Genomic DNA, 27,571 nt, shown 5'->3' with positions numbered 1-27,571 from the left:
GGGATGCTGGGAATCGAACCAGGGTCCATCTGTGTTGGCTGCCTGCAAGGCAAACACCCTTCTGCTGTGCTATTGCTCTGGCCCCCAGTATCTATATATTTGTGGGGGCACATCTGGCTGTTCTCATGATTACTTCCAATTTAGTAGTCTGGAGTTTCTCTTAGCAAGTATGCAGGGGACCATGTGCCAAGGAACAACCAGGGTGAGCTATATGTAAAGCAAGCTCACCCCTGTACCATGTAGCTTAGTGGTAGAATTGCTGCCTTGCATAGGTGAGGCCCCACATTTAACCCCCAACAATACAAACAAAACCAAAACAAAATCCTTCTAAAATGATCCATTGCCTTCTCTCATAGCTCTCTTCTCCTGCAGTTCTGCCTAAGGGGACTGTTTGAGAAAGAAGGATATGAGAAAAACTAAGATGCTCATTGTACTGCCAAGGAATTTAGTAAGCAAAGAGCCACCCATTAAATTCCTTCACCCTGAGCCAGAGGAATGGTACAGTGGGTAAGGTGCACATTACCTTGCACATGGCTGATGTGGTTCTATCCCCAGCATCCCAAATGGCCCCTCAAGCCCACCAGGAGTGATGTCTGAATGCAGAGCCAGGAGTAACTACTGATTATCATCAGGTATGACACCAAAACCCAAGCCAAATCAAAGAAACTATTCTGTGAGGCTGGAGCGATAGCACAGTGGTAGGGCATTGGCCTTGCACGCAGCTGACCCAGGACAGACCTGGGTTCGGTCCCAGGAGTCCCATTTGGTCCCCCATGCCAGGAGAGATTTCTGAGCGTATAGCCAGGAGTAACCCCTGAGCGTCACCAGGTATGGCCCAAAAATCAACCCCCCCTCCAAAAGAAACTCTTCTGTTCCTGAAACATCAGAGAATATGGCCATAGGCAGCTGCAGAAATCTCAATTTTATTTTGATTTTTGGGCTCCCCAGCAGCGATTCTCAGCCAACCAGACCAGTGGTTTAGTTCAAGAGCTTGAGAATGTGATGCTGTACAGATTCTGTGTTTCTTTTTTCTTTCTTTCTTTTTTTTTTTTGGGGGGGGGGTCACACCCGGCAGCTCTCAGGGGTTACTCCTGGCTCTACACTCAGAAATCATTCCTGGCAGGCGCAGGGGACCATATGGGATGCCGGGATTCAAATCACCGTCCTTCTGCATACAAGGCAAACACCTTACCTCCATGCTCTCTCTCCAGCCCCCAGATTCTGTGTTTCTAGGGTTACTCAGACCATCCTAGCAGTGGCCTGGAGCTTCCAGGACTATCTCTGCTGATGCTTGGGAGACTATGTGGTGATGGTGATTGAACAAGGGTCAGTCGCTTTCAAAGTATGTGCCTTAATCTCTGCATTCTCTGGCACCAAGATTCTCAATAAATTTAGTTTTTTTTTTTCATTGTTGTGGTTGTTTGTTTTTTTTTGGGGGGGGGTTTGGGTCTCACTGGGTGACACTCAGGGATTACTCCTGGCTATGCACTCACAAATTGCTCCTGGCTTGGGGGACCATATGAGACACCGGAGGATTGAACTGCAGTTCGTCCTAGTTCAGCGCATGCAAGGCAAAGGCCCTACCACTTGTGCCACCACTCTGGCCCCATAAATTTAGGGTTTTTTCCTGGGTGGAGGTGAGTTTTGGGCCAAATCCGGCAGTGCACAGGGGTTACTTCTGGCTCTATGCTTAGAAATCTCTCCTGGCCAGCTCGGGGGACTATATGGGATGCCGGGGATCAAACCCAGGTTTGTCCTGGATTAGCCACATGCAAAGCAAGGCCCTACCCAGATATTCCAGCCCCTAAATTTGGATTTCTGACTTCAAACAAAAAGGATTCAGGTAGGGCATTTGCCTTGCATGTGGCAACCTGGGACTGACCCAAGTTTGATCCCTTGTATCCCATATAGTCCCCTGAGCCTGCCAGGAGCAATTTCTGAGCACAGAACCAGGAGTAACCCCTGAACATTACTGGTGTGACTCAAAAACCAAAAAAAAAAAAAAAAAAAAAAGACCATTTTAGTAAGTTAAGCAATAGTGACTTATTGACAACTGTGTTTATTGGTACAGAGTCTAAGACAGAGCTAGAGTTCATCTTCTTTGTTTTGGGGCCACATTCAGGGCTTATTCTGGGGTGTTCACTCAGAATCACTCCTTGAGAGCTGGGGGGACCATATGCCAGAAACTGAACCTGGTTGGTCCTGTGCAAGGTAAACACCCTACTGTACTTTAGGCTTAAGCCCTATAGTTTATCTTTTATTTCTCTTCCAGATGTACTTGCTTCACCACTTTTCTTTTCTCTGTCTCTCTGTCTTTCTCCCTTTTGTTTTTGGACAACACCCAGTGATGCTTAAGGCATACTCCACACACACCCATTCTGCCCCATCAAGGTCAGGGTTTAGGGTTTTTGAGGATCGATCCTGGCAGTGGGCAGGATAGAACAGGGATTGAGAGGTCCAGAGAGATAGCACAGAGGTAGGGAATTTGCCTTGCACATAGCCACCCCAGGAGACAGTGGTTCAATTCCTGGCATCCCATATGGTCCCCCATGCCTGCCAGGAGCAATTTCTGAATGCAGAGCCAGGAGTGACCCCTGAGTACTGCCAGGTGTGACCCAAAAAGGAAAAATAAACAGGGATTGACCATGTACAAGGTAAGCACCTTACCGACTGTCCTATCTCACCAGCTCCTGCTATTGTTTTTTTTTTATTTTTAGGCCACATCTTAAGTGTACTGAGGACTGTTATAGGCTCTGCATATTGTTGCCCTTGATAGTGCTTGGGGGAACATGCAGAGTCCCAACACAGAATCAGAATGGTTCTGTCCCAGCATGTCACTTCACTACTCAAAACTCTAGTTGTGGGGCTGAAGAGATATTATAGCAGTAGGGCACTAGGCTTTGCACACAGCATATCTGGGTCCCAATCCTGGCATCACATATGGTCCTCCAAGCACCACCAGGAGTGACCCCAAAGGCAGGAGTAAGCCCTGAGCACTGCCAGATGTGACCCAAACCACCCTTATTTCTCTTAAAAAAAAAAAAAAGTGGGCCTGGAGAGATAGCACAGCGGTGTTTGCCTTGCAAACGGCCGATCCAGGACCAAAGGTGGTTGGTTCGAATCCCGGTGTCCCATATGGTCCCCTGTGCCTGCCAGGAGCTATTTCTGAGCAGACAGCCAGGAGTAACCCCTGAGCACCGCCGGGTGTGGCCCAAAAACCAAAAAAAAAAAAAAAAAAAAAAGTTAAAAAGTAATGTTAAAGCATTTCAAGTATTTGATTCCTTTGGTTTTTTGTTTTGGGGCCTACTCCTAGTGATGTTCAGGGAACAATGCTGAAAATGAGGGTAGGGGGCCCAGAGAGATAGCACAGCAGCGTTTGCCTTGCAAGCAGCCGATCCAGGACCAAAGGTGGTTGGTTCGAATCCCGGTGTCCTATATGGTCCCCCGTGCCTGCCAGGAGCTATTTCTGAGTAGACAGCCAGGAATAACCCCTGAGCACCGCTGGGTGTGGCCCAAAAACAAAAACAAAAAAACAAAAAAACAAAAACAAAAACAAAAAAACAGAAAGAAAATGAGGGTAGGAATAGAACCCAAAGTTCCACATACCAAAATAAGCATTCAGCCCAGGCCTTTGATTACAGTCTTTTTTTTTTTTTTTTTTAATTGGAACTCTGAGGGGAATTTAGACCATAGAAAGTTTCCCTAAGGGCCCGGAGAGATAGCACAGCGGCATTTGCCTTGCAAGCAGCCGATCCAGGACCAAAGGTGATTGGTTCGAATCCCAGTGTCCCATATGGTCCCCCGTGCCTGCCAGGAGCTATTTCTGAGCAGACAGCCAGGAGTAACCCCTGAGCACCGCTGGGTGTGGCCCAAAAACCAAAAAAAAAAAAAGTTTCCCTAAAACCTTATTGCTTACCAGCAACTTCTCTCATCACTGCATTGCTTCTCCCCATGTTGTGCCCAAAAATGCAATCAAACTCCTCTCTGAGAGAATGAGTTGGAGCCGTTGCTCTCTTTTGCCCCCTTTCCTTGTGACTTTAGTCCTCAAATCTGAAGGATCTGAGAAGGGCTGGAAGCAGTGCTAGAAGGGTGGTTTCTCGGGTTGCCACTAGCTTTCACAGTGGGCCACACTGCTCTGAATACTTTGAAGTGAAACTGCAGCCGTGACTTGCCAGGAAGGGGTTTTGGACAGACTCCTCTGAAATCTTTGCTGTTCTGCTCTGCCACAGCAGGCTCCAGCCAAGACCACAGATCCCACTTCCATCTCAGCCAGCCCAGGAGCCACCTCCCTTGAGGAGTGATCCCATAAGCAGTCTCACTCCCGTCAGAATGTCCAGCCAGGATTTGAGGTACACTCCGGATGGGACAGCCTGTTGGCTCTGTGCTGGTTTTGGGGGTGGATTTGCTGTGCTGACAGGACATCACTCAACTCTTCTTCCAGATTCCTTAGGAACAGCTGAGATCCTGGGAAGGGCAAGCAAGCCCTTCCCCCGCACTGCATGTGTGCACAAATAAAGTAGTGTTGCTAAGTAAATTGTTTCGACTGTATCTTCTCAGAGGCAAGATTTAAGTCACAATTCAGTTTGTTATCAGAAAGTTCATTGTTGGGGGGGCCGGGAAGGTGGCGCTAGAGGTAAAGTGTCTACCTTGCAAGCGCTAGCGTAGGACGGACCACGGTTCGATCCCCCGGCGTCCCATATGGTTCCCCCAAGCCAGGGGCGATTTCTGAGCGCATAGCCAGGAGTAACCCCTGAGCATCAAACGGGTGGGCCCAAAAAAAAAAAAAAAAAAAAGAAAGTTCATTGTTTTCTTTCGATGATTCAATTGTGGAAAAATCTAATATTATCTACTCTTACCTCTTCTAGGTAATTTCCTTTTCAATATTTTGCTCACAGTCTGCCTTTCATCTGAAAGATAAGATTAATTCACTAGTTTCCAAGAAGTCTGAGAAACCTTCCGTTTCTTTTTTCCATCTTTTAAATTCCTCTCCTTAACTGGGACGAGGCCCTACATACTGAAAGACTGACTGGCCACAGTCAGCTCATCTCCAGCTCTGGCTTTTTTTTTTTTTTTTTTTTTACTAATTAAAAGCTCTCCTTGTCAGGAATGGGGGTGCTTATAGAAGCTCAAACAATAGTTACTATTTACCAAATACATTAGTTTACTTAATTCTCACAAAGCCCCTTTCAGAGAGTTTTATCTAGGGGGAAAGAAAGGAGACAAGCTTATTTGCTTAAAGTAGCAGGACTGAGTAAACATGATAAAGGCGCCATGTTTCAAAATTAGTTCTGTCTAGCCTGAAGCCTTCATTCAGTAAACTTGCAGTTTCCTTGAAAACTTCTCCATACCTGGGCCCAGAGAGATAGCACAGCGGCGTTTGCCTCGCAAGCAGCCGAACCAGGACCAAAGGTGGTTGGTTCGAATCCCAGTGTCCCATATGGTCCCCCGTGCCTGCCAGGAGCTATTTCTGAGCAGACAGCCAGGAGTAACCCCTGAGCACCGCTGGGTGTGACCCAAAAAAAAAAAAAAAAAAAACTTCTCCATACCTGGCTCTAAGGGGTGGGGGGGCTTTTGGCAGAGGCTAGAGCTAAAGGGGAAGTTCTAAGGCTTAACTGAAACATTTCCACACCTGCTGGAGCCCATGGGGGCCCTCTACCACTCTGGACCCTTTCCAAGAAGCCTTGGAAGTTTTTCCCCATGGGGCTAGGAGAACCTACCTTAGTATTGGTGAGTGTGGGTTCCCTCTCCTGACTCTGAAACTTGAGCCAGGGGAGTGGGCAGCCCTAGGTTGTTGGTCCTGGGGAGGAGACAGAGGACGCTGGACACTGGGCTGAACATGGGTTGAGTGGGGAGAGCCATTTCTGCCCCTTCTCTGCTGCCATGCCCCATCTAGTTCCTGGGAGCCTGTGTTCAATCTGTTCTAAATCTCTTTCTTTCTCTGCTCCTCTCCCTCTCATGGCCTAGTATTGCAGCAAAGCTCATCAATGGAGGTGTGGCAGGGCTTGTGGGGGTGACCTGTGTATTTCCCATCGACTTGGCCAAGACTCGACTGCAGAACCAGCAAGGAAAGGATGTCTACAAAGGAATGTAGGTTCTGGGGAGGACATGCAAGCATGAGAGGGGACAAGGACTCCGGAGTGGAATCATGGGACCTACTCTTCCAGGGTTTCTTATTATTTTGGCTTTGGGATGATGCTGAGAGTTTACTTCCAGCTCTGTACTCAGGAGTCACGCAGGAAGTCATGTGGTACTGGGGATCAAATCCAGGCTTCCCATGTGCAAAGGATACACTCAGCCCATGTGGCTGTCTCTATGGCCCCCTTCTATGAGTATGTATATCAAAGTGTATTTGAAGTGGTCTGGCATGTTCCCCAAGGTTAGGCTGGGGGGCGGGTAAGAAGTCAATAATGCAGTCTTGTCATCACCTCTCATTTCTGTCTGCTTTTAGGGTCGATTGCCTGATGAAGACGTCACGGGCAGAGGGCTTCTTGGGCATGTACCGAGGTGGGTTTATCTGGCATCCCAGGGGCCACAGAGAGGTGACACAGAGACATCAGACTCTGTGCTTTTTGTTTGTTTTTTGTTTTTTTGGGGGGGCCACACCTGGCGGTGCTCAGGGGTTACTCCTGGCTGTCTGCTCAGAAATAGCTCCTGGCAGGCACGGGGGACCATATGGGACACCGGGATTTGAATCAACCACCTTGGTTCCTGGATCGGCTGCTTGTAAGGCAAACACCGCTGTGCTATCTTTCTGGGCCCGCTTTTGTTTTTCTTTTTCTTTTTGGGAGTTGGAGGGAGGCACATCCCCCCAAAGCTTACTCCTGGCTCTGCACTCAGGAGTGGTGGTGCACAGGGGGCAATGCAGAAGATCAAATCCAGTTTTGCAAAGCAAACTCTCTGGACTATGGCTCCAGATCCAGTCTGTGGGCTAGAACACTAGAACAGTGAGAAGCAGTGATCCTTCGGCTAGTGGTCTTAGTGCCTCATCCTAATTTTTCCCTTGCAGGGGCTGCAGTGAACCTGACTTTGGTCACTCCAGAGAAGGCCATTAAGCTGGCTGCCAATGACTTCTTCCGGCAGTTTCTGATGGAAGATGGGTACGAGCAGGTGTGGGCATCAGAAATTCTTCAGTGTTCAGAAGTGGTTTCAAGGGAGGTGGTCAGGAGTGGATGACACCTATGCCATGCTTACTTACCTGCCTGTATATAAATATACACATCCAAACTATTTTGACAGATAGAAATGAAGGGAGAATAATTTGATACAATTTGGGAGTTTAGGTAGATGATCAATGGTGATAGACTATGTTAAATACACCATTTCTGGGGCCGGCGAGGTGGCGCTAGAGGTAAGGTGTCTGCCTTGCAAGCGCTAGCCAAGGAAGGACCGCAGGTCGATCCCCTGGCGTCCCATATGGTCCCCCCAAGCCAGGGGCAATTTCTGAGCCCTTAGCCAGGAGTAACCCCTGAGCGTCAAACGGGTGTAGCCCGAAAAACCAAAAAAAAAAAAAAAAATACGCCATTTCTTTTTGTTTGTTTGTTTTTGGTTCACACCTGACAGCGCTCAGGGGTTACTCCTGGCTCTACACTCAGAAATCGCCCCTGGTAGGCTCTGGAGACCATATGAGATGTCAGGATTCGAACCACCGTCCTTCTGCGTCTAAGGCCTTACCGCTGTGCTATCTCTCTGGCCCCAAATACACCATTTCTTAACTATCCGATTAATTTTTTTCATACTTGTCATATGACAAAGTATATTTCTTTTTTTCTTTCTTTTTTTTTTTTTTGTTTTTTGTTTTTTGTTTTTTGTTTTTTGAGTCACACCCAGCAATGCTCAGGGGTTATTCCTGGTTCTATGCTCAGAAATCGCTCCTGGCAGGCTCGGAGGACCATATGGGATGCCGGGATATTCAAACCACCGACGTTCTGCATGCAAGGAAAACACCTTACCTCCATGCTATCTCTCCGGCCCCGACAAAGTATATTTCTAAGGAGTACATGTGAAACTGAAAAGTAAGGATCAGAGAGATAACTCAGCAAGCTGAAGGAAGCCTGGGTTCGATCCCCTGCATTATGCAGTTCCCTGAGCACGAAGTCAGAGAAGACTTGAACACCTTCAGGCTGACCCCTCAAACAAAACAAAACAAAACGAAAAATTTAAAAGTTTATTTTGGAGGCACATTCAGGACTACTTTCTCAGTAGTACTCTGGAAATCATGCAGTGCTGGGAATTGAACCTGGGCCTCATGCATGCGAATACACATTAGTCTGTTGAACTGTCCGTCAGCTCTTTTGGCTCATTTATGTGTGCTATTTTTGTTTGATTTTTGGGTTGGTTTTTTTTTTTTTTTTTTGGTTTTTGGTTTTTGAGTCACATCCAGTAGCACTCAGGGGTTACTCCTGGCGCTCTATGCTCAGAAATTGCTCCTGGCAGGCTCAGGGGACCATATGGGATGCTGGGATTTGAACCACTGTTCTTCTGCATGCAAGGCAAACACCCTACCTCCATGCTATCTCTCGGGCCCCTGTTCCTTTGTTTTAGGCCACAACCTGAAGCACTCAAGGTTACTCCTGGCTCTGCACTCAGAAATTACTCCTGGCAGGCTCTGGGATCATATGGGATGCTCTAGGAGTTGGTCACATGCAAAGCAAATGCCCTATCTACTGTGCTCTCACTCCAGCCCTCTTGGCTTATTTTATTTTATTTATTTATTGTTTTGGTTTTTGGATCACAGCTGGTGGTGCTTAGGAGTTACTCCTGGCTCTGTGCTTAGAAGTTAGGCTCGGGGACCATATAGTATGCTGGGGATTGAACCCAGGCCTGTCCTGGGTTATCTGCATGCAAGGCAAATGCCCTACTGCCTCCAACCTGGAAGCTTGTAAATTTAGATTCATGTCTTTAAAGAGAAGAACCTTAGGGCCAGAGTGGTGGCACAAGCGGTAGGGCATTTTCCTTGCACACGCTAACCTAGAATGGACTGCAGAGTTCCATATGGTCCCCAAGCCAGTAGCAATTTCTGAGCACATAGCCAGGAGTAATCTCTGAGCATCGCCGGGTGTGGCCCAAAAACCAAAAATAAATAAATAAATAAATAAACAAACAAATAAATAAAAGGAAGAGCCTTGGACCAGAGAGAGTAAAGCAGGAAAGGCACATGCTCTGCATATGGCTGACCTCAGTTTGATCTCGGGCACCCCATCTGGTTCCCTGAGGACCACCAGGAGTGACCTCTGAGCAGAAATCAGGAGTAAGCTCTGAGCATGCCAGGTGTGACTCAACTCCACCCTCCCCACCACCAAAATTAAAATAGCCTAAGAGCCAGGTGAGTTCTTTGCTCAGGTGGGTCAGTGGCAGATAATGGGGACAAGACTAAAAGTTATACATGGAAAGCAAGGGAGAGAGGAGATGGGTTGCTGTGGTGGCGTGCTGACTTATAACAGAAGGAACCTGACCCTGGTCCACAGGATGCAGCGTAACCTGAAGATGGAGATGCTAGCTGGATGTGGAGCAGGAGTATGCCAAGTGGTAGTTACCTGTCCCATGGAAATGCTCAAGATTCAGCTGCAAGACGCCGGGCGCTTGGGTGAGCCTGTCTCAACTGCCCATGGACTGTGCTTCTAACAGGCTTCCTCACATGCTATAGGTGCTTTCTTACTGTGTTCTAATCAGCATCTTGAATCAATAGAAGTTTTTACCTTAGCAAGGTTACCATTCTTGCTTTCAGTACCACGTCTAGCAGAAATCAGGATCTTAATTCAGCATGATGGAGAATGGTTACCTTATATACCATTCTCATATTGCTTTGATATTTACACTTGTTCCCATAAACCTTTCGAGAAATATCATGACTTGGGTCTGGAACTATAGTAGTCAGTGGGACGCTTGACTTTCATGAAGCCATCCTGGGTTTGAGCCCCAGAATACCATATGGTTCTCCGAGCCCATTAGGAGTGATAGTTACTGAGTACAAACCCAGGAGTAAGTCTTGAGCACTGCTTGAGCACTGCAGGGTGTGTCCTTCCCCAGAAATGTCATTACTTGATTATGTTTTAGTCAATGGAAAATATAATACTGTATCTGACAACATCTTTACCGTATCTTACAATATGGAGGTGGGATGGAGAAGAAAATCATTCTTCTTCTTGGGGCCAGAGAGATACCATAGCGGTAGGGCATTTGCCTTGCATGAGGCCAACCCGGTTTGATTTCCAACATCCCATATTGTACCCAGCCTGCCAGGGGTAATTTCTGAGAGCAGAGCCAGGAGTAACCCCTGAGAACCACTGGGTATGACCCAAAACCCAATCAATTAATCAAGTTTAAAATAAAACATTCCTCTTCTTTCAGTTTTCAACAGAAGCAAACCTGGTCCTTTCCTAAATCTTATTCCTCTCAAAAATATAGAGTGATGTAGGACCCAAGTAAGAGCAGAGCTGTCTATCGAGGGGGAGCCAGCCTTCTGGGATGGAACGCAGACTTTCCAAGGCTATTTATTATTAGCTAAGTCAGTGGTCCTCAAACTACGGCCCACAGGCCGCATATTCTATTTATTCCTGTTTTGTTTCTTTCACTTTAAAATAAAATATATGCAGTGTGCATAGGAGTTTGTTCATCATTTTTGTTTTTACTATAGTCTGGCCCTTCAATGGTCTGAGGGACAGTGAACTGGCCCCCTGTTTAAAAAGTTTGAGGACCACTGAGCTAAGTAATGAATGTGCCAAGGTGTGATGTGCTTAAAAACATAGCAAAATCTGGCACAATTCTCAGTAAATCTGGGTCCCTTTCCCCTTCCCTCAGGAAATCTGGGTCCTTAAAGTCCTCAGAAAACCTGGGTTTCTTTCCTTCAAATCAGCTACAAAGAATAGACTATATGTAAATGTACGAATAATGTGCATTCAAAGGAGGCAGTTAGTATACAACATTTATTGATGAAATGCTTTTTTTTTTTTTTTTTTTTTTTGGTTTTTGGACCACATCCGGTGGTGTTCATAGGTTACTCCAGCTCTCTGTGCTCAGAAATTACTCCTGATAGGATGCCTGGATTAAACCCGGGTCAATCGCTTGCAAGGGAGATGCCCTCCCTATGCTATTACTTCGGCCCTGAAGAACTGCTTTTCTGGCCAGAGCCATAGCACAGCAGTAGGATATTTGCCTTTCACACGGCTGATCCAGGACAGACTGCGATTCGATCCCCAGTGTCCCATATTGTCCACCAAGTCAGGAATGATTTCTGAGCGCATAGCCAGGAGTAATCCCAGAGCGTCATCAAGTGTGGCCCCCCCAAAACATATATATATATATATATATAAAATAAAATAATAATATGATAACAAAATAATAAAATGATAAAAATAATATAAAATAATAAAGGGCCCAGACACATAGCATGGAAGTAGGACGTTTTGCCTTGCATGCAGAAGGATGGTGGTTCGAATCTCAGCATCCCATATGGTCCCTCGAGCCTGCCAGGAGCGATTTCTGAGCATAGAGCCAGGAGTAACGCCTGAGCGCTGCCAGGTGTGACCCAAAATCAAAACAAAAAAAAGATCTGCTTTTCTACTCCTAACACACACACCCCAGGCCACTAAGTGAGGTTAGATTGCTTGGATCTAGTGATATGGTACTGCTCAGGACCAGTGATGTGGACCAGGAGGCTACAGGCTACATGTGGTGCTAGAGATTGAACTCTAAGCTTTGTGCATGCTTTATTAGTCCTTTGACCTATCTCCTCATACCCATTAATAACTTCTTTTTTTGGCGTTTGGGTCACACCTGGTAGGACTCAGGGGTTAATCCTGACTCTGCGCTCAGAAATCGCTTCTGGCAGGTTCGGGGTACCATATGGGATACCGGGAATCAAATCAAACCAGGGTCCGTCCTGGGTTGGCCACTTGCAAGGCAAACGCCCTACTGTGCTATCACTCTGGTCCCATTAATAACTTTTTTGAAGCAAATAGTATGTGATGAGTATCTATGGTATAAACATACCAATAGTAACATAGGAAGCTCTCAGAGGCCAGAGAGATGCTAAAATGGGTAGGGCACTTGCCTTGTACTCAGCAGACCAGGGTTCAATTCCTATCACCTCCAAGGATGATCCTTGGGCACAAAGTAAGGATTAAGCCCTAAGCACCTTCTGGTATGGTCCAAGAAAAAAGTGGGGGAAAAAGTCAGGATGTGGCTCAGTGGTGGAGCAGATGTCTCACAAGGTCTTGGGTTTGATCACTGGCATTCCAGCGCCCCCCCCCAAATCCAGGAACCGGATTAATAGCAAAGCAGTAGGGTATTTGCCTTATATGTGGCCTACCTGGGACAGAACCAGGTTCAATCTCCAGCATCCCATATGGTCCCCCAAGTTTGCCAGGAGTAACCCCTGAGCACCACTGGGTATGGCCCAAAACCAAAAAGAAAAAAAAAATCCAGTAATGACTCTGTGCTCAGAAATCGCTCCTGGCAGGCTCAGGGACCATATGGGATGCCAGGATTCGAACCACCGTCCTTCTGCATGCAAGGCAAATGCCCTACCTCCATGCTATTACTCCGGCCCCTCAGTAATGAGCTTCTTAGGATGAAATGATGCCCTGCTGGGTATCAAACAGAATTAGGGCATGAAGTAACTTTTAGCGACAGTTATAATTTTAAAAGGGCATATCAAACCCTGAGAATAAGGAAAATTATACAAATCAGTGCCTTGAATGCTGTGGTCAATAGGAACCGCCCACATTTATGTTTTGTTTTGTTTCCTTTTGTTTCTGGATCACACCTTGTGGCATTTAGTGACTATTTTGGGAGGCCAAATGAGATGCTGAGGATCATACTTGGGCCGAATGCAATCACTATTACTTTGGCCCACCACTCACATTTAAAATGCTTGTATTAGATGTACTTGGGAAGAAAAAGCCATTCTGTTTACTAGATATTTAATTTATCAAATAATGAGCTCTAAAAAAAAATTTTTTTTTTTTGTTTTTGGGCCACACCCGGCGGTGCTCAGGGGTTACTCCTGGCTGTCTGCTCAGAAATAGCTCCTGGCAGGCACGGGGGATCATATGGGACACCGGGATTGGAACCAACCACCTTTGGTCCTGGATCGGCTGCTTGCTAGGCAAACACCGCTGTGCTATCTCTCCGGGCCCTATCTCTTTTTTAATATATAAAATTTTTATTTAAGCACCATAATTACAAGCATGATTGTAGTTGGGTTTCAGTCATAAACAGAACACCCCTTCACCAGTGCAACATTCCCACCACCAATGCCCCCCTCCTTGCTTCCCAACCCTTGCCTGTGTTTGAGACAGGCATTCTACTTCTCTCACTCATTAAGATTGTCATGATAGTTGTTAGCGTGGTTATTTCCCTCACTGCACCACTACTCTTTGTGGTGAGCTTCACAATGTGAGCTGGTCCTTCCGGCCCTCATATCTATTGTCTCTGGGCATTATTACAATAATGTCCTTAATTTTTCTTAAAATCCATCGATGAATGAGACTATTCTGTGTCTCTCTCCCTCTGGCTTATTTCACTCAGCGTAATAGATTCCATGTACATCATGTATAGGAAAATTTCATGACTTCATCTCTCCTGACGGCTGCATAATATTCCATTGTATATATGTACCAGTTTCCTTTTTTGGGCCACACCCGGTAGTGCTCAGGGGTTACTCCTGGCTCCATGCTCAGAAATTGCTCCTGGCAGGCATGGGAGACCATATGGGACGCCGGGATTTGAACCGATGACCTTCTGCACGAAAGGCAAACACCTTACCTCCATGCTATCTCTCCGGCCCCTCTTTTTTCTTTTTGGTTTTGGGTTCACACCTGGCAGTGTTCAGGGGTTACTCATGGCTCTATGCTCAGAAATCAATCCTGGCAGGCTCGGGAGACCATATGGGATGCCGGGATTCGAACCACTGTTCTTCTGCATGCCAGGCAAACACCCTATCTCCATGCTATCTCTCTGGCCCCATGTACCAGTTTCTTTAGCCATTCATCTGTTGAAGGGCATCTTGGTTGCTTCCAGAGTCTGGCTATTGTAAACAGTGCTGCAATAAATATAGGTGTGAGGAAGGGATTTTTTTTTGGGGGGTCACACCCGGCAGTGCTCAGGGGTTACTCCTGGCTGTCTGCTCAGAAATCGCTCCTGGCAGGCATGGGGGACCATATGGGACACCGGGATTCAAACCAACCACCTTTGGTCCTGGATCGGCTGCTTGCAAGGCAAACGCCACTGTGCTATCTCTCCGGGCCCGAGGAAGGGATTTTTGTATTGTGTTTTTGTATTCCTAGGGTATACCCCTAGGAGTGGTATAACTGGATCATATGGGAGCTCAATTTCCAATTTTTTGAGGGCTCTTCATATTTTCCATAAAGGCTGGACCGGATGGCATTCCCATCAGCAGTGAATAAGAGTTCCTTTCTCTCCACATCCCCGCCAGCACTGATTGTTCTTGGTCTTTGTGATGTGTGCCAGTGTCTGTTACATCCACCTTTGGATGTAAGTTCAAATACTTTGTGGTCTGGCAGTGAAAAGGAGTCATAGGTATGTAGTGTCAGCCGAACTTAATTTTGCAATATTCTATGTTTGCTGGTCCAATTTTTTTTTTCTTTTGGGCCACACCTGCATGCTCAGGGGCTTCCCCCCAGCTCTGTGCTCAGGAATCACTCCTGGTGGGATTGAAGGACAATATGGGATGCTGGAGATCAAACCTGGTCAGCTGCATGCAAAACAAACACCTTACCTGCTCTGGTCCCCAGTGCTAATGCTATTGAAGCAATAGCCTCACAGGAGAATAAGAATGTGTTAATAAGACATTGAACTTAAATTGGGGCCGGAGAGATAGCATGGAGGTAAGGCGTTTGCCTTTCATGCAGAAGGTCATTGGTTCGAATCCCGGCGTCCCATATGGTTCCCGGTGCTTGCCAGGAGCAATTTCTGAGCATGGAGCCAGGGGTAACCCCTGAGCACTGCCAGGTGTGACCCAAAAACCACACACACACACACACACACACACACACACACACACACACACACACACACACACAAAGCCATTCAACTTAAAAAAAAAAGACTAAGATTAGAACAATCTAGAAAATTGGTTGGTGTTAGTTTGGCCTCTGCAATGTTCTAAATAGGAATTGGGGATGCAACACTCTTGGTGGGGCCCATTACCATGGGATCCATGTAGTAATGGGGTGTCTCTTCTTATCCTTACAGCCTCCCATCCCCAGGGATCAGCCTCAATGCCCTCCTCCTCCAGGTTCTACACCACCGGCTCAACTTCCAGCCACAAGCGCCCTTCTGCCACCCTCATTGCCTGGGAGTTGCTGCGAACCCAGGGCCTGGCTGGTCTCTACAAGGGGCTGGGTGCCACTCTCCTCAGGTGAGGTTTGTGCCCAAATCAGGACAACAATGGCTAGAGGGAGGGAGGAGTTGGTTTCCTGCCTCAATTTCCTTGCCTTGTTTCCAACATGATTTATACTTCAGACCTGCTCCAGAATAGGGCAGCAAAGTGAATGCCTAGAAAACTAGTTTTATGCTGCTCCTCCAAGACTCGGCCACTATGAAAACTGGGCACTTTATAGGCCAAAGGCACCTAAGAATACCAGCTGCAAGGGCTTGTGGGCCACTTAAGTGAAAAGACAGATGCAGTCTACTTTGCTATGCAGCCAGAAACACGACACACCAAGCAGACCCTTTACACTGGTCAAGAGACACCCAGGGCAGCAGATTGTCTTTTTTTTTTTTTTTTTTTTGGTTTTTGGGTCACACCTGGCAGTGCTCAGGGGTTACTCCTGGCTCTACACTCAGAAATCGCTTCTGGCAGGCTCGGGGGGGCCATATGGGATGCCGGGTATTGAACCACCATCCTTTTGCACTCAAGGCAAACGCTCTACCTCCATGCTATCTCTCCGGCCCCAGAATATTGTCTTATATTATCTGGGAAATCAACCGCTGGCCTGCCCATCTCACCCACTCACCATTTCACTAGCTCAGCTTTTACCTTGGGCCACTTTTCTAGAAACTACCAGTCTTCAAATGTCCACCTAGTTTCTCTGTTAAGAAGCTGCAGGTGGGGCTGGAGTGATAGCACAGAAGGTAGGGTGTTTGCCTTGCTTGCAGCAGACTTGGCTTCGATCCCTCAAGCATGCCAGGAGTGATTCTTGAGTCCAAAGCCAGGAGTAACCCCTGAGCATTGTCGTGTGTGGCAATGAAAAACAAAACAAAACAAAACAGCAGCAGCTACAGACACTGGTAGGACAAAGGACTGGGAGGTAAATTGTAGTTGGTCCCTTGCCTTAGACGGGTTGGGGGCAGAGGACGAATTGTGGACATGTTTGATGAGCCTGATGCTCAAGAGATAGGCAGAAGTCTGGCAGAAGTCTGAGATGCATCCTGAGTTAGAGCCTCTTTCTGCTCTTCTGCAGAGATATTCCTTTCTCCATCATCTACTTCCCACTATTTGCCAACTTGAATAACCTCGGCTACAATGAGCTGACAGGAAAGGCTTCCTTTGTGCATTCCTTTGCATCAGGCTGTGCAGCTGGCTCCCTGGCTGCGGTCATAGTAACACCTCTGGACGGTGAGTGGACAGGGACAAGGGGCTTCAAGAGTTAACTTGCTTTATGGGGTTAGACAGATAATACAGCGGGTAGGATACTTGCCTTGCATGCGGCTGAATCAGGTTGGATCCCTGGCACCCCATATGGCTCCTCCCTGAACCCATGCAAAGCCAGGAGTAACCTCTCACGAGTTAACTTGCTTTACAAATTAAGCATGTTTCATAAGCAGCAGGATGGAGAGTAATTCTTTTTTTTTTTTTTTTTTTTTGGATTTTGGGTCACACCTGGCTGCGCTCAGGGGTCACTCCTGGCTCTATGCTCAGAAATCGCTCCTGGCAGGCTCGGGGGGACCATATGGGATGCCGGAATTCAAACCACTGTCCTTATGCATGCAAGGCAAATGCCCTACCTCCATGCTATCTCTATGGCCCCGTTTTTGGGTCACACTGAGTGATGCTCAATGGTTACTCCTGGCTTTGGGGACCATATGGGATGTCGGGCAATAGAACTGCAGTCCGTCCTAGGTTAGCACATGCAAGGCACTATCACTTGTGCCACTGCTCTGGCCCCTAATTTTATGTGGGTTTTTTTTGGGGGGGAGGGATGTCACCCCTGGCAGCGCTCAGGGGTTACTCCCAGCTCTACATTCAGAAATCGCTCCTGCAGGCTCAGAGGACCATATGGGATGCCGGATTTGAACCACCATCGTTTTGCATGCAAGGCAAATGCCCTACCTCCATGCTATCTCTTCGGCCCCTAAATCTACGTTTTTAAGGTAGCCATGAAACCTCTTAGATAAGAACCCAGGGTCACTGGCAAAAACTCACCGATGGTTCTCAGGGGAAAAATAGGTTCACAGAAACTTTCAAGCTTTTCTTTTCAGTAATTTTATTATCATGTTACTAGGAATTAAACCTCACACATGCTAGGCATGGGCTCTATCACTTAAGTTAATGACACACACATGCAGAACCATATTCTCTTGCCGAGACGTATATATTTTTTCTGGTGTTCAGGCCCTCCAGTGATTTTCCACTAAGTGGGCCATGGCTCCATGCAAGAGCTCAGGGATATGGTGTTGCATGGGCCCTTTGGTGCCAGGGGATTCCCAAATGATCACAGGGGCCTCCAGTATTGCACCTAGTGATAAATGGAGGTGAGGGACCATGTGATGCTAGGGAATCAGGGTTGGCTAATTGCAAGGAAGTGCTTTCACCCCTGTACTATCTCTTGAGCCTGAAGACTATCAATTTTTAAAGATTTTGGGGCGAAGGAGCCAGAGTGCTAGCATAGTTTGTTTTGCACACTGCCGACTGGGATGAACCTGGGTTCAATCCCCTGCATCCCATATGGTTCCCTCGAGCTTACCAGGAGCAATTTCTGAGTGCAGAGCCAGGAGTAAACCCTGTGCACTATGGGGTATGGCCCAAAAACTAAAGAAAAAAGGAGGGGGAGGCAAATGATAGGACTTTTGCCTTGCACATGGCTGATCCAGGATAGACCGGGGTTTGATCCTGGGTATCCCATATGGTCCCCAAGCCAGGAGTGATTTCTTGTTGTTTTTTTTTTTTTTTTTTTTTTTGGTTTTTCGGGCCACACCCATCTGATACTCAGGGGTTACTCCTGGCTAAGGGCTCAGAAATTGTCCCTGGTTTGGGGGGACCATATGGGACGCCAGGGGATCAAACCGCAGTCGCGATATTTCTTTGGCTAGCGCTTGCAAGGCAGATACCTTACCTCAAGCGCCACCTCGCCGGCTCCACCAGGAGTGATTTCTAAGTGCATAGCCAGGAGTAACCCCTGAGCATTATTGGGTGTGGCCCCAAAACAAAACAAAATAGAATTTGGGTCTAAAAAAATGCTTGTAATCATGGTATTTAAAGATATTATAAGAAATAAAGAATCTGGAGCTAAAGGCAAGAGCTAAACTAAGGTGTCTTACCAATCTTTGGGGTTACATCCAACTTCTCTAAAACTGAACTAGAAAAAAAATAAAACTGAAGGTTGGTATAGTTTCTAATTCTTTCATTTTATAAAGGAGGCTCTAACATTGGTGAGAGAGCACAGGCGTTAAGGAGTCAGGGGTGACCCCTGAGAGTTGCTGGGTGTGCCCCACTACAAAACAAAAGAGACCCAAGAAGGGGAAGACCTTTGATGATGGCGCTTATAAATTTTTTTTACATACATGGTTCTAAAACCCAGCCACTTTGAGTAATGGACACTAATCACCACTTAAAACTTTTTCTTGATTCAGTTTTGAAAACTCGGATTCAAACCCTGAAGAAAGGCCTGGGTGAAGACAGCTACAGCGGCATCACCGACTGTGCCAGGTGAGAGAACCCACCACTTCACAGCTGGGATGGCAGCACCCACTGCTGTGACCTGATCACCTCAGTAGGACACACAATCCCTGAGGAGAGAAGGTCTGAGCTGACTTAGGGTCTCCATCTCTCGGCTCACTGGACTCTTGCTTTCTCCCCAGGAAAGTCTGGATTCAAGAGGGACCATCTGCATTCATGAAGGGAGCAGGCTGCCGAGCCCTTGTCATAGCTCCCCTCTTTGGCATTGCCCAAGGTGTCTATTTCATTGGGATTGGAGAGCGGATCTTGAAGTTCTTTGAGTAGCTGTAGCTGTAGCTGGGTCTCAGGCCCTTTTGACCTGTGACAAGAGGGCCTGCCTCACTTGTATTTTGCCTTTAACTTGTAGTGCTACCTCAGTCTTAGAAGAAAGCACCTTATTTTAATAACAGTCCATGTCTACCCCATATTTCCCATGTGCATGCAGAATAACTGCATTTTTTTTTTTGGTTTTTGGGCCACACCCAGTGATGCTCAGGGGTTACTCCTGGCTGTCTGCTCAGAAATAGCTCCTGGCAGGCACGGGGGACCATATGGGACACCGGGATTCGAACCAACCACCTTTGGTCCTGGATTGGCTGCTTGCAAGGCAAACACCGCTGTGCTATCTCTCCAGGCCCTCAAACCTACTTTTTAACAGTGCTTGCTTTGGTTGTATTAATTGCAGGAGCTTAACACTAAAGATAGAAGACCTATTCCTATATTTTACATTTCTATTTCATCCTCACACTCAGTAGTATACCTGAGACAGTTTCAGGATTTGGAATTGTTAATTCTGAACTAAACAGAACAAAATAAATTTAGGATTAGTTGAGCACTGACTGATGGAGGAACAAAGGTCAGAAGTTAAAAGGAATCTTCACTCAGAAAGAAAGCAACAAGCCCTCTCATTATGGACTCCAAAGACCATTCAGCCTCCACTGAGCAGTCTAGATAGTTAGGGCCAAACCCACCCCAAATCCTTCTTCTGGGCACACGGTCTGGCCAACAACTCCATGTCCATTAACACTAAAATAAAATTGTCTATTTAAAAAAAAATTTTTTTTTTGGTTTTTGGGCCACACCCAGCGATGCTCAGGGGTTACTCCTGGCTGTCTGCTCAGAAATAGCTCCTGGCAGGCACAGGGGACCATCTGGGACACCGGGATTCGAACCAACCACCTTTGGTCCTGGATCAGCTGCTTGCAAGGCAAACGCCACTGTGCTATCTCTCCAGGCCCTTAAAATCTTTTTTTCCTTTGGTTTTTCGGTCACATCCAGCAGCGTTCAGAGGTTAGTCCTGGCTCCAGGCTCAGAAATTGCTCCTGGCAGGCTCGGAGGACCAGATGGGATGCCAGGATTCGAACCAATGACCTTCTGCATGAAAGGCAAATGCCCTACCTCCATGCTATCTCTCCGGCCTAAAATCTCGGGGTTTTTTTTTTTTTGGGTCACACCCGGCAGGGCTCAGGGGTTACTCCTGCTCTACACTCAGAAATCGCCCCCAGAAGGCTCAGGGGACCATATGGGATGCTGGGATTCGAACCACCGACCTGCATGCAAGGCAAACGCCTTACCTCCATGCTATCTCTCCAGCCCCTAAAATCTCATTTTGAATGGAAAAAGCAGACTGCTGCAATGGCTAATCTGTCACTACCTTTCTGGTTCTGTTTCAGAACCAACATGTGAAATGAGCATCAGTGGGTCCCTATTGCTTCCACTTCAGTTTTGTTTAGAAGGCAGGTCAGCCTCAGGGACACTATATTTTGGGGGAAAGGGAGAGCAGCAGCCAACAGTGCTCAAGGGAGCATATGTAGTAGGGAATTGAACCCAGGTCAGTTGTGTGCAAGGCAAGCACACTACTTACTGTAGCCTGGCATACTGTATTTCTAAAACTACAGGAAGCCTTTTCTTTTGGGTTTTGAGGCCATACCTGGCAGTGCTCAGGGGGGCACATGTGATGCTGGGGTGTTGAATGAGGGTTACAGTTGGTGCAACAGTGTGCAAAGGCTGCCTTATCATACTCTCTCCAGCCTATGCTAATTGTGTATGTGTGTGAGAGAGACAGAGAGATAGAGACAGGCTCAAGAAAACATGAGCTGGCCGGGCGGTGGCGCTAAAGGTAAGGTGCCTGCCTTACCTGCGCTAGCCTAGGACGGACCGCAATTCGATCCCCCGGCATCCCATATGGTCCCCCAAGCCAGGAGCGACTTCTGAGCGCATAGCCAGGAGTAACCCCTGAGCGTCACCGGGTGTGGCCCAAAAACAAAAAAAAAAAAAAAAAAAAAAAGAAAACATGAGCTTCTCTAAAGGCAGAGGAGAGCCCCAGTACACACCCCATATTCCAAGTATAAGAAAGTACACATCGCGAGGGGATATGCAAGTGACATGTGCGACAGTCTAAGTTTCATGTCTTGATTAAATCATTTCCTAACTGCATCATCTTAAATTGTTTGTTTGTTTGTTTTTACTGGATCAGAGCTCTCAATGAGACTCAATTCCTTTCCCCAACAGATGGCTAGAGAGATAATATCAACAGTGGGTAAAATCCTAAAGAGAAACCCTGCTCAAGCCACATCTGTTATAGGAATCAGCCCGGCTACTGAGTAGTTAGAAAATGCTAATTATGAAGAAAAGCAAGAATGAGGATTAGGGAGGTTCCGTGTCATACCCAGCATGTCAAGGTGTCAAGTTCAACCCCCAGCACCAGATGGACTTTCCAAGTGCTGATTGGTAGGCTCTCTCCATCAGGGAAAAAAAAAAAAAGAGGAGGGTTGGTGGGCTAGAGCTACTACTAACACAGCAGTAGGGCATTTGCCTTGCATGCGGCTGACCTGGGGCGGACCCAGGTTCTATCCCCAGCATCCCATATGGTCCTCCAAGCCTTCCAGGAGCAATTTCTGAGCACAGAGCCAGAAGTAACTCCTGAGCACTGCCGGGTGTGGCCCAAAAACCAAAAAGGGGAAAGAAAAAAAAAAAAAGGAGGACCCACAGTGACAGTACAGCAGGCAGGGTGCCTTGTATGTGGCCAACCTGGGTTCAAATCTGGCATCCCATCTGGTGCCCAGAGTTTAGAGAAGTGATGCCTGAACACACACTCAGGAGTAAACTCTGAGCACAAGGCTCCCTGCCTCTAAAAGAAATAAGAGAGAGAATGAAGCCAGAGCATACAACTAGAACGTGTGCATCACCTGGGTATAGCATGTGTCCAGCACAACTAACATAGATGGCCCTTGATGAGCACCGAGGCTGAGCATACAAACACCGTAACCAGGTGATTAACCTTCAACAAGCACAATTAAATATGTGAGTATCACAGTGAGCCAAGTATGTGACCTCCAGTTATCACAACCCCTACAACAATGAAGGGAAGAACAGTAATTAATAAAGAAACTAAAACTTTGTGTTTTACCTTTCCCCTCAAAATCTTAGAAAGGTTTTCATTTCCCCTTCCCTTCTTGTTTGGTGGTTTTTTAATTGAGTCACACCCAGCAGTGCTCAGGACTTAGTCTTTCTTGGCTCTAAACTCTGGGAATAACTCCTGGCAGGGCTTGGGCAACTGTATATGATGCTGGGAACTGAACCCAGGTCAACTATCTGCAGTGATGGTGTACTATCCCCCACACTTCTTGTGGTATCAAATACCACACTCTGGTGATAGAGGTTGCACAACTGTGGCATCAGGAATCCTAAGGGTAGTGCTACCTAGATAACATTTGATATATGGGGCAGTGCTGGGGATCGAATTTGGGGATGCAAGCAGGATAGAGAAAGGGCAATGGTTTCAAGTACTGACAGCTGTCAGCCAGCAAATGCTGTAAAAATTTGGAAATAGATTTCTAGGCCAGAGCAATATTACAGTGGGCAGGGTGCTTGCCTTGTTCGATTCTCCACCATCCCATATGGTACCCCGTACCCCACCAGAAGTGATTTCTGCTATTAGAGCCATGAGTAACAAGAGCAGCACTGAGTGATCAGCACAAGAAAGAAATCTCTAGATTTCTGAGGTGGAAAGATATTACAGCAAAAAGGATGTTTGCCTTGATCAATCTAGATTCAGTCCCTAGTACCAGATATAGTGCTCCAAACCATGCCAGGAATAAGCTCTGAGCACTCTGAGGTGTGGCCCCCCCAAAACAAAACAAAAATCCCTCTAGTCTTCTTAGAATTCAGAACCCTAGATACTTTACGAAGAACTTTTTTTTTTGGCTCTAAACTCTGAATCATCCCTGCAGTGCTCAGGGAACCATGTAGAAATAAGGAGGATCGAACCTGGGTTTGGTGCATGAAAAGCATGCACCCTACTTGCTGTATTATCTCTATGACCCCCCCACCCCCAAGAACCACTCTTTTTTTTTTTTTTTTTGGCCACACACTCGGCGGTGCTCAGGGGTTACTCCTGGCTGTCTGCTCTGAAATAGCTCCTGGCATGCACGGGGGACCATATGGGACAACCGGCGATTCGAACCAACCGTCTTTGGTCCTGGATCGGCTGCTTGCAAGGCAAACGCTGCTGGGTTATCTCTCCGGGCCGAACCACTCTTTTTTCAATCCACAAATTTGCAGTGTCTTGTATAATAAATGACAATGAATTTCACATAAACTTTTGTTTTAATAAATAAAGCTTTGTGGCTTAGAATTTTAAAAGCACAGTTTAGACAGAAAAAGGTCGAGGCCCCAAAAGCTACTATACTGCTAGAAAGAATTCATGCCCCTATGCATTTTTAAAGCCAAAGAACAAATTCTTAATGACAGTAAGACATGCAGCTATCTCTGGACTGGAAAACAGGAAGCAGAGAAAGAGTAGATGACTTGGTGAAAACTCATGCAACCACCACCCCCACCCCACCCTTCATACCAAAAGGATCACTGAAAGCAGTGGGTTTTTTTTTTTGTTTGTTGTTTTTGGGCCATACTCCGGCAGTGCTCAGGGGTTACTCCTGGCTGCTCTGCTCAGAAATAGCTCCTGGCAGACACGGGGACCGTATGGGGACACCGGGGATTCGAAACCAACCAACCTTTGGTCCTGATCGGCTGCTTGCAAGGCAATCGCCGCCGTGCTATCTTCTCCGGCCCCAAAAGCAGTGTTTATTTTTTTTTTTACCTAAGCTAGAAGTTAGTGGCTAGTGGGTTACTTGCTTAGATTAAACGAAAGTTCCTCCCATTATTAACAATTATGGAAAGGGGCATTAGCAACAGAACAGTTTCTAATGATAAATAGAGAATATAGAACAGGAAAAAGAAGTTACACAGATAATCATGTATTTTTCCATTATCTTCCATTATTTTCCATTAACTTCCATTATCTCTGAAACAGTAGATGAACTCCACCTCCCAGTTTAGTCCAAAAAACTTCATTGTTGGTATTTGCACCAAACAAGGCTCCCCGTACCTCGGCATCATCTGTGAAGAAAATAAAATTCTTTAGTAGGGGCCAGAGTAATAATACAGTGGACAGGCGATTTGCCTTGCACATGGCCAATCTGAGTTCAATCTCCCAACTCCCATATGGTCCACCAAGTCTGCCAGGAGCTATTTTCTGAGGATGCAGTAGCCAGGAGTAACTTCTGAGCACCACCAGGTGTGGCCCAAAAGACCAAAAGAAGCAGTTAGTTACTCTTAGTTGGGGGGAAATGGGGAAACCTATCTCATATGGTCACATGATCATCACTAGGAATGATTCCTGAGTGAAGAGCCAGGAGTGTTTACTGAGCATCCAAGGTGTTGCCCAAAAACAAAAAGGAAAACAAAAATTCCTCATCTTCCTGTCCCATCCTCTATTTCTACCCTGAAAAAATCCCTCTATATCATGCTCTAGGACTTCTGCTAACCAGTGATTAGGGAGTAAAAAAACCCCATTATCAGACAGGGGCCTTGTAGGGTTCATTCACAGGGCTGGAGTACACATTTGTACATGTGGGAGTCTTGGGGTTCAATCCCCAGCAACAAACTCCCTCTGCCTCATATTGAACAAAACTTGAGTGTCCTAAAATTAATCTTTTTTTTTTGTGGGGGGGGCGGGTTCTGGGCCACACCCAGTAACACTCAGGGATTACTCCTGGCTCTGCGCTCACGAAATTGCTCCTGGCAAGGCTTGGGGGACCATATGGGATGCTGGGGGATTGAACCCAGGTCTGTCCTGGGTCATCCACCATGCAAATGCCCAACCCACTCCAGTCCCCCCATCAAAGAATTTTTCTTTTTTAGTTTTAGGGTCATACCCATTGTTACTCAGGGTTCTTCTCTCTGGACTCTGCGCTCCTAAGTAACTCCTGAGGGTCAGAGAGATAGCACAGCCAGTACACTCAGCAGATTCCAAGACATACTGTGGTGTCGAATCCCCGGCAGCCTATATGGTCTCCCCCATGCCTGCCAGGAGCGACTTCTGAGTGCAGAGCCAAAAGTAACCCCAAAGAAGTCGCTCCTTGACAAGCTCAGGGGACCATATAGGAAGCTGGGATTCAAACCACAGTCCCGTCCTGTGTGTTGGCCGAGTGCAAGGCAAACTCCTTACTGATATGCTACTGCTCCATCCCTCAAAAGATCTTGGTTTTTTGTTTTTGTTTTTTGGACCACACTCAGTGACTCTGAGATTACTCCTGACTATGTGCTAAGAAGTTTGCTCCTGGCTCAGGGGGACCATATGTGGATGCCAGGGATAAAACCCAGTTTTGTCCTGGGTCAGCTGCATGCAAATGCCCTATCACTGTGCTATTGCTCTGTATAGTCTCTGTATGGACTTCAAAGCAAGACTGAGAAATAACCCCACACTTACCTGCTGGGCTATGAGATCCCTGACCGACTTTCTAGGTATTGGAAACCTTTATTTTACGATACCCCATTATAGATCTCACTCCACCAGCTCTACAATGAACACAAAAAATAGCATTCTTTATAGATTTGAAAAAGACACACACAAAAAAAAAGAAAGGAAAAGAAAAAGACATACACGGATCACTTCATTTATTGCATTAATAAAACAATAATTTTGATATATGGGAGTGTCTAAAATACATTAATGGACATATCAGCAAAAGCTATAAACCTTGAAATTAATTTAGAAAACTTGAGGGTTTTTTAATTTGTGATTTTTGGATTTTTGTCTTTTTTTTGGATTGGATCACATCTGGTGGTGTTCAGGGTTTACCTCCTTTACATTCAAAAATTACTCTGGGCAGGGGCCAGAGTGATTGTGCAGCAGTAAGGCATTTGCCTTGCATATGGCTGACTCAGGATGGACTGCGGTTTCAATTCCTAGCAATCCCATATGGATCCCCCAAGCTGGGAGGGATTTCTGAGCACAATAGCCAGGAGTAACCCCTGAGCATCACTGGATGTGGCCCCCCAAAAAAGGAGGAAAACAAAGAAATTACTCTGGCAGTGCTTTAAGGGACCATTTGCAAGGCTAACACTATACCAATATACTACTGCTCCAGTCCCCACTTTTGATGATTTAATATATACAAAGAATAAGTAGTAAAGAGGAAGAAGAAAGGCATTAGCTCTGCACATGGTCAACCCTGTTTTAAACCCTGGCACTAAATATGGTCTCCCTGTGAGCAGCTGACTTTAGTCTTTTTTTTCCCCTTTCTTTCTTTTTTTTGTTTTGTTTTTTTGGGCCACACCCAGTAATGCTCAGGTGTTACCGGATTCGAACCAACCACCTTCGGTCCTGGATCGGCTGCTTGCAAGGCAAACACCGCTTGTGCTATCTCTCCAGACCCACATCTTCATTCATATCTAATAAACTGGGAAACACTCATATTTGGATATGAAAGTAGGGCTGCCTCCTCAGAATGAAGAGTTGTGTGTAAGGAATAGAATGTATAGCAGGTTTAGAAGAAGGAACAAACACACCCAGGAAATGCAAGAGCTTTAAGTAGACAAGAGCCTTATCTGAGGAGGCCAGAGAGATGGCATGGAGATAAAGTGTTTGCCTTGTATGCAGAAGGACGGTGGTTCGAATCCTGACATCCCATATGGTCCCCCGAGCCTACCAGGAGTGATTTCTGAGCGAAGAGCCAGGAGTAACCCCTGAGTGCTGCCGGGTGTGGCCCAAAACAAAAAACAAACAAGAGCCTTATCTGTATCCTTGTGGATAAAGTACTATTAAGAAAATTTGAGGGGGCCGGGAAGGTGGCGCTAGAGATAAGGTGTCTGCCTTGTAAGCGCTACCAAGGAATGACGCGCGGTTCGATCCCCCGGCGTCCCATATGGTCCCCCCAAGCCAGGGGCGATTTCTGAGCACATAGCCAGAGTAACCCCTGAGCGTCAAACGGGTGTGGCCCAAAAACAAAAAAAAAAACAAAAAAAAAAAACAAAAAAAAAAAAAAAAAGAAAATTTGAGGCCAGAGAGATAGCATGGAGCCAGGAGTAAACCCGAGCACTGCAACTGCCGGATGTGACCCAAAAATCAAAAAAAAAAAAAAAAGAAATTTTCTGGGGGCCTGAGAGATAGCATGAAGGTAATGTGTTTGTTTTACATGCAGCAGGTCAGTGGTTCAAATCCCGGCATCCCTATATGGTCCCCTGAGCCTGCCAGAAGTGATTTCTGAGCATAGAGCCAGGAGGAACCCCTGAGTGCTTGCTGGATGTGACCCAAAAACAAAAACAAAAAAGAAAAAAAAAAGTCTGGGGCCATATGTGACCCGAAAACAAAAACAAGAAAAGATATAC

The 27,571-nt window shown here is 46.5% G+C and overlaps 1 protein-coding gene across 3 annotated transcripts in view; it reads left to right on the top strand.

The window, feature by feature from the left end:
• The window catches only part of SLC25A18 (solute carrier family 25 member 18), a 35,072-nt gene extending 15,714 nt beyond the window's left edge, over positions 1-19,358 (top strand). The window contains exons 2-10 of one of the 3 annotated variants that reach the window (XM_049783534.1): positions 4,233-4,349; positions 5,965-6,087; positions 6,449-6,504; positions 7,007-7,097; positions 9,465-9,583; positions 15,214-15,379; positions 16,425-16,579; positions 18,814-18,889; positions 19,042-19,358. In XM_049783534.1, the coding sequence (XP_049639491.1) occupies positions 4,330-4,349; positions 5,965-6,087; positions 6,449-6,504; positions 7,007-7,097; positions 9,465-9,583; positions 15,214-15,379; positions 16,425-16,579; positions 18,814-18,889; positions 19,042-19,183 (948 nt within the window). In that variant the 5' untranslated portion in view covers positions 4,233-4,329 and the 3' untranslated portion in view covers positions 19,184-19,358. Of the gene's footprint in view, positions 1-4,229; positions 4,350-5,964; positions 6,088-6,448; positions 6,505-7,006; positions 7,098-9,464; positions 9,584-15,213; positions 15,380-16,424; positions 16,580-18,813; positions 18,890-19,041 lie in introns of those variants that run through there. The other 2 variants (XM_049783533.1, XM_049783535.1) reach the window with 2 other exon arrangements.
• The last annotated feature ends 8,213 nt before the right edge of the window (positions 19,359-27,571 follow it).

Source organism: Suncus etruscus, chromosome 11, assembly GCF_024139225.1.
Source record: "Suncus etruscus isolate mSunEtr1 chromosome 11, mSunEtr1.pri.cur, whole genome shotgun sequence".
Classification (NCBI taxonomy): domain Eukaryota; kingdom Metazoa; phylum Chordata; class Mammalia; order Eulipotyphla; family Soricidae; genus Suncus; species Suncus etruscus.
Note: the sequence above shows the minus strand (reverse complement) of the source record. Positions and strands in the feature narration are given on the sequence as shown.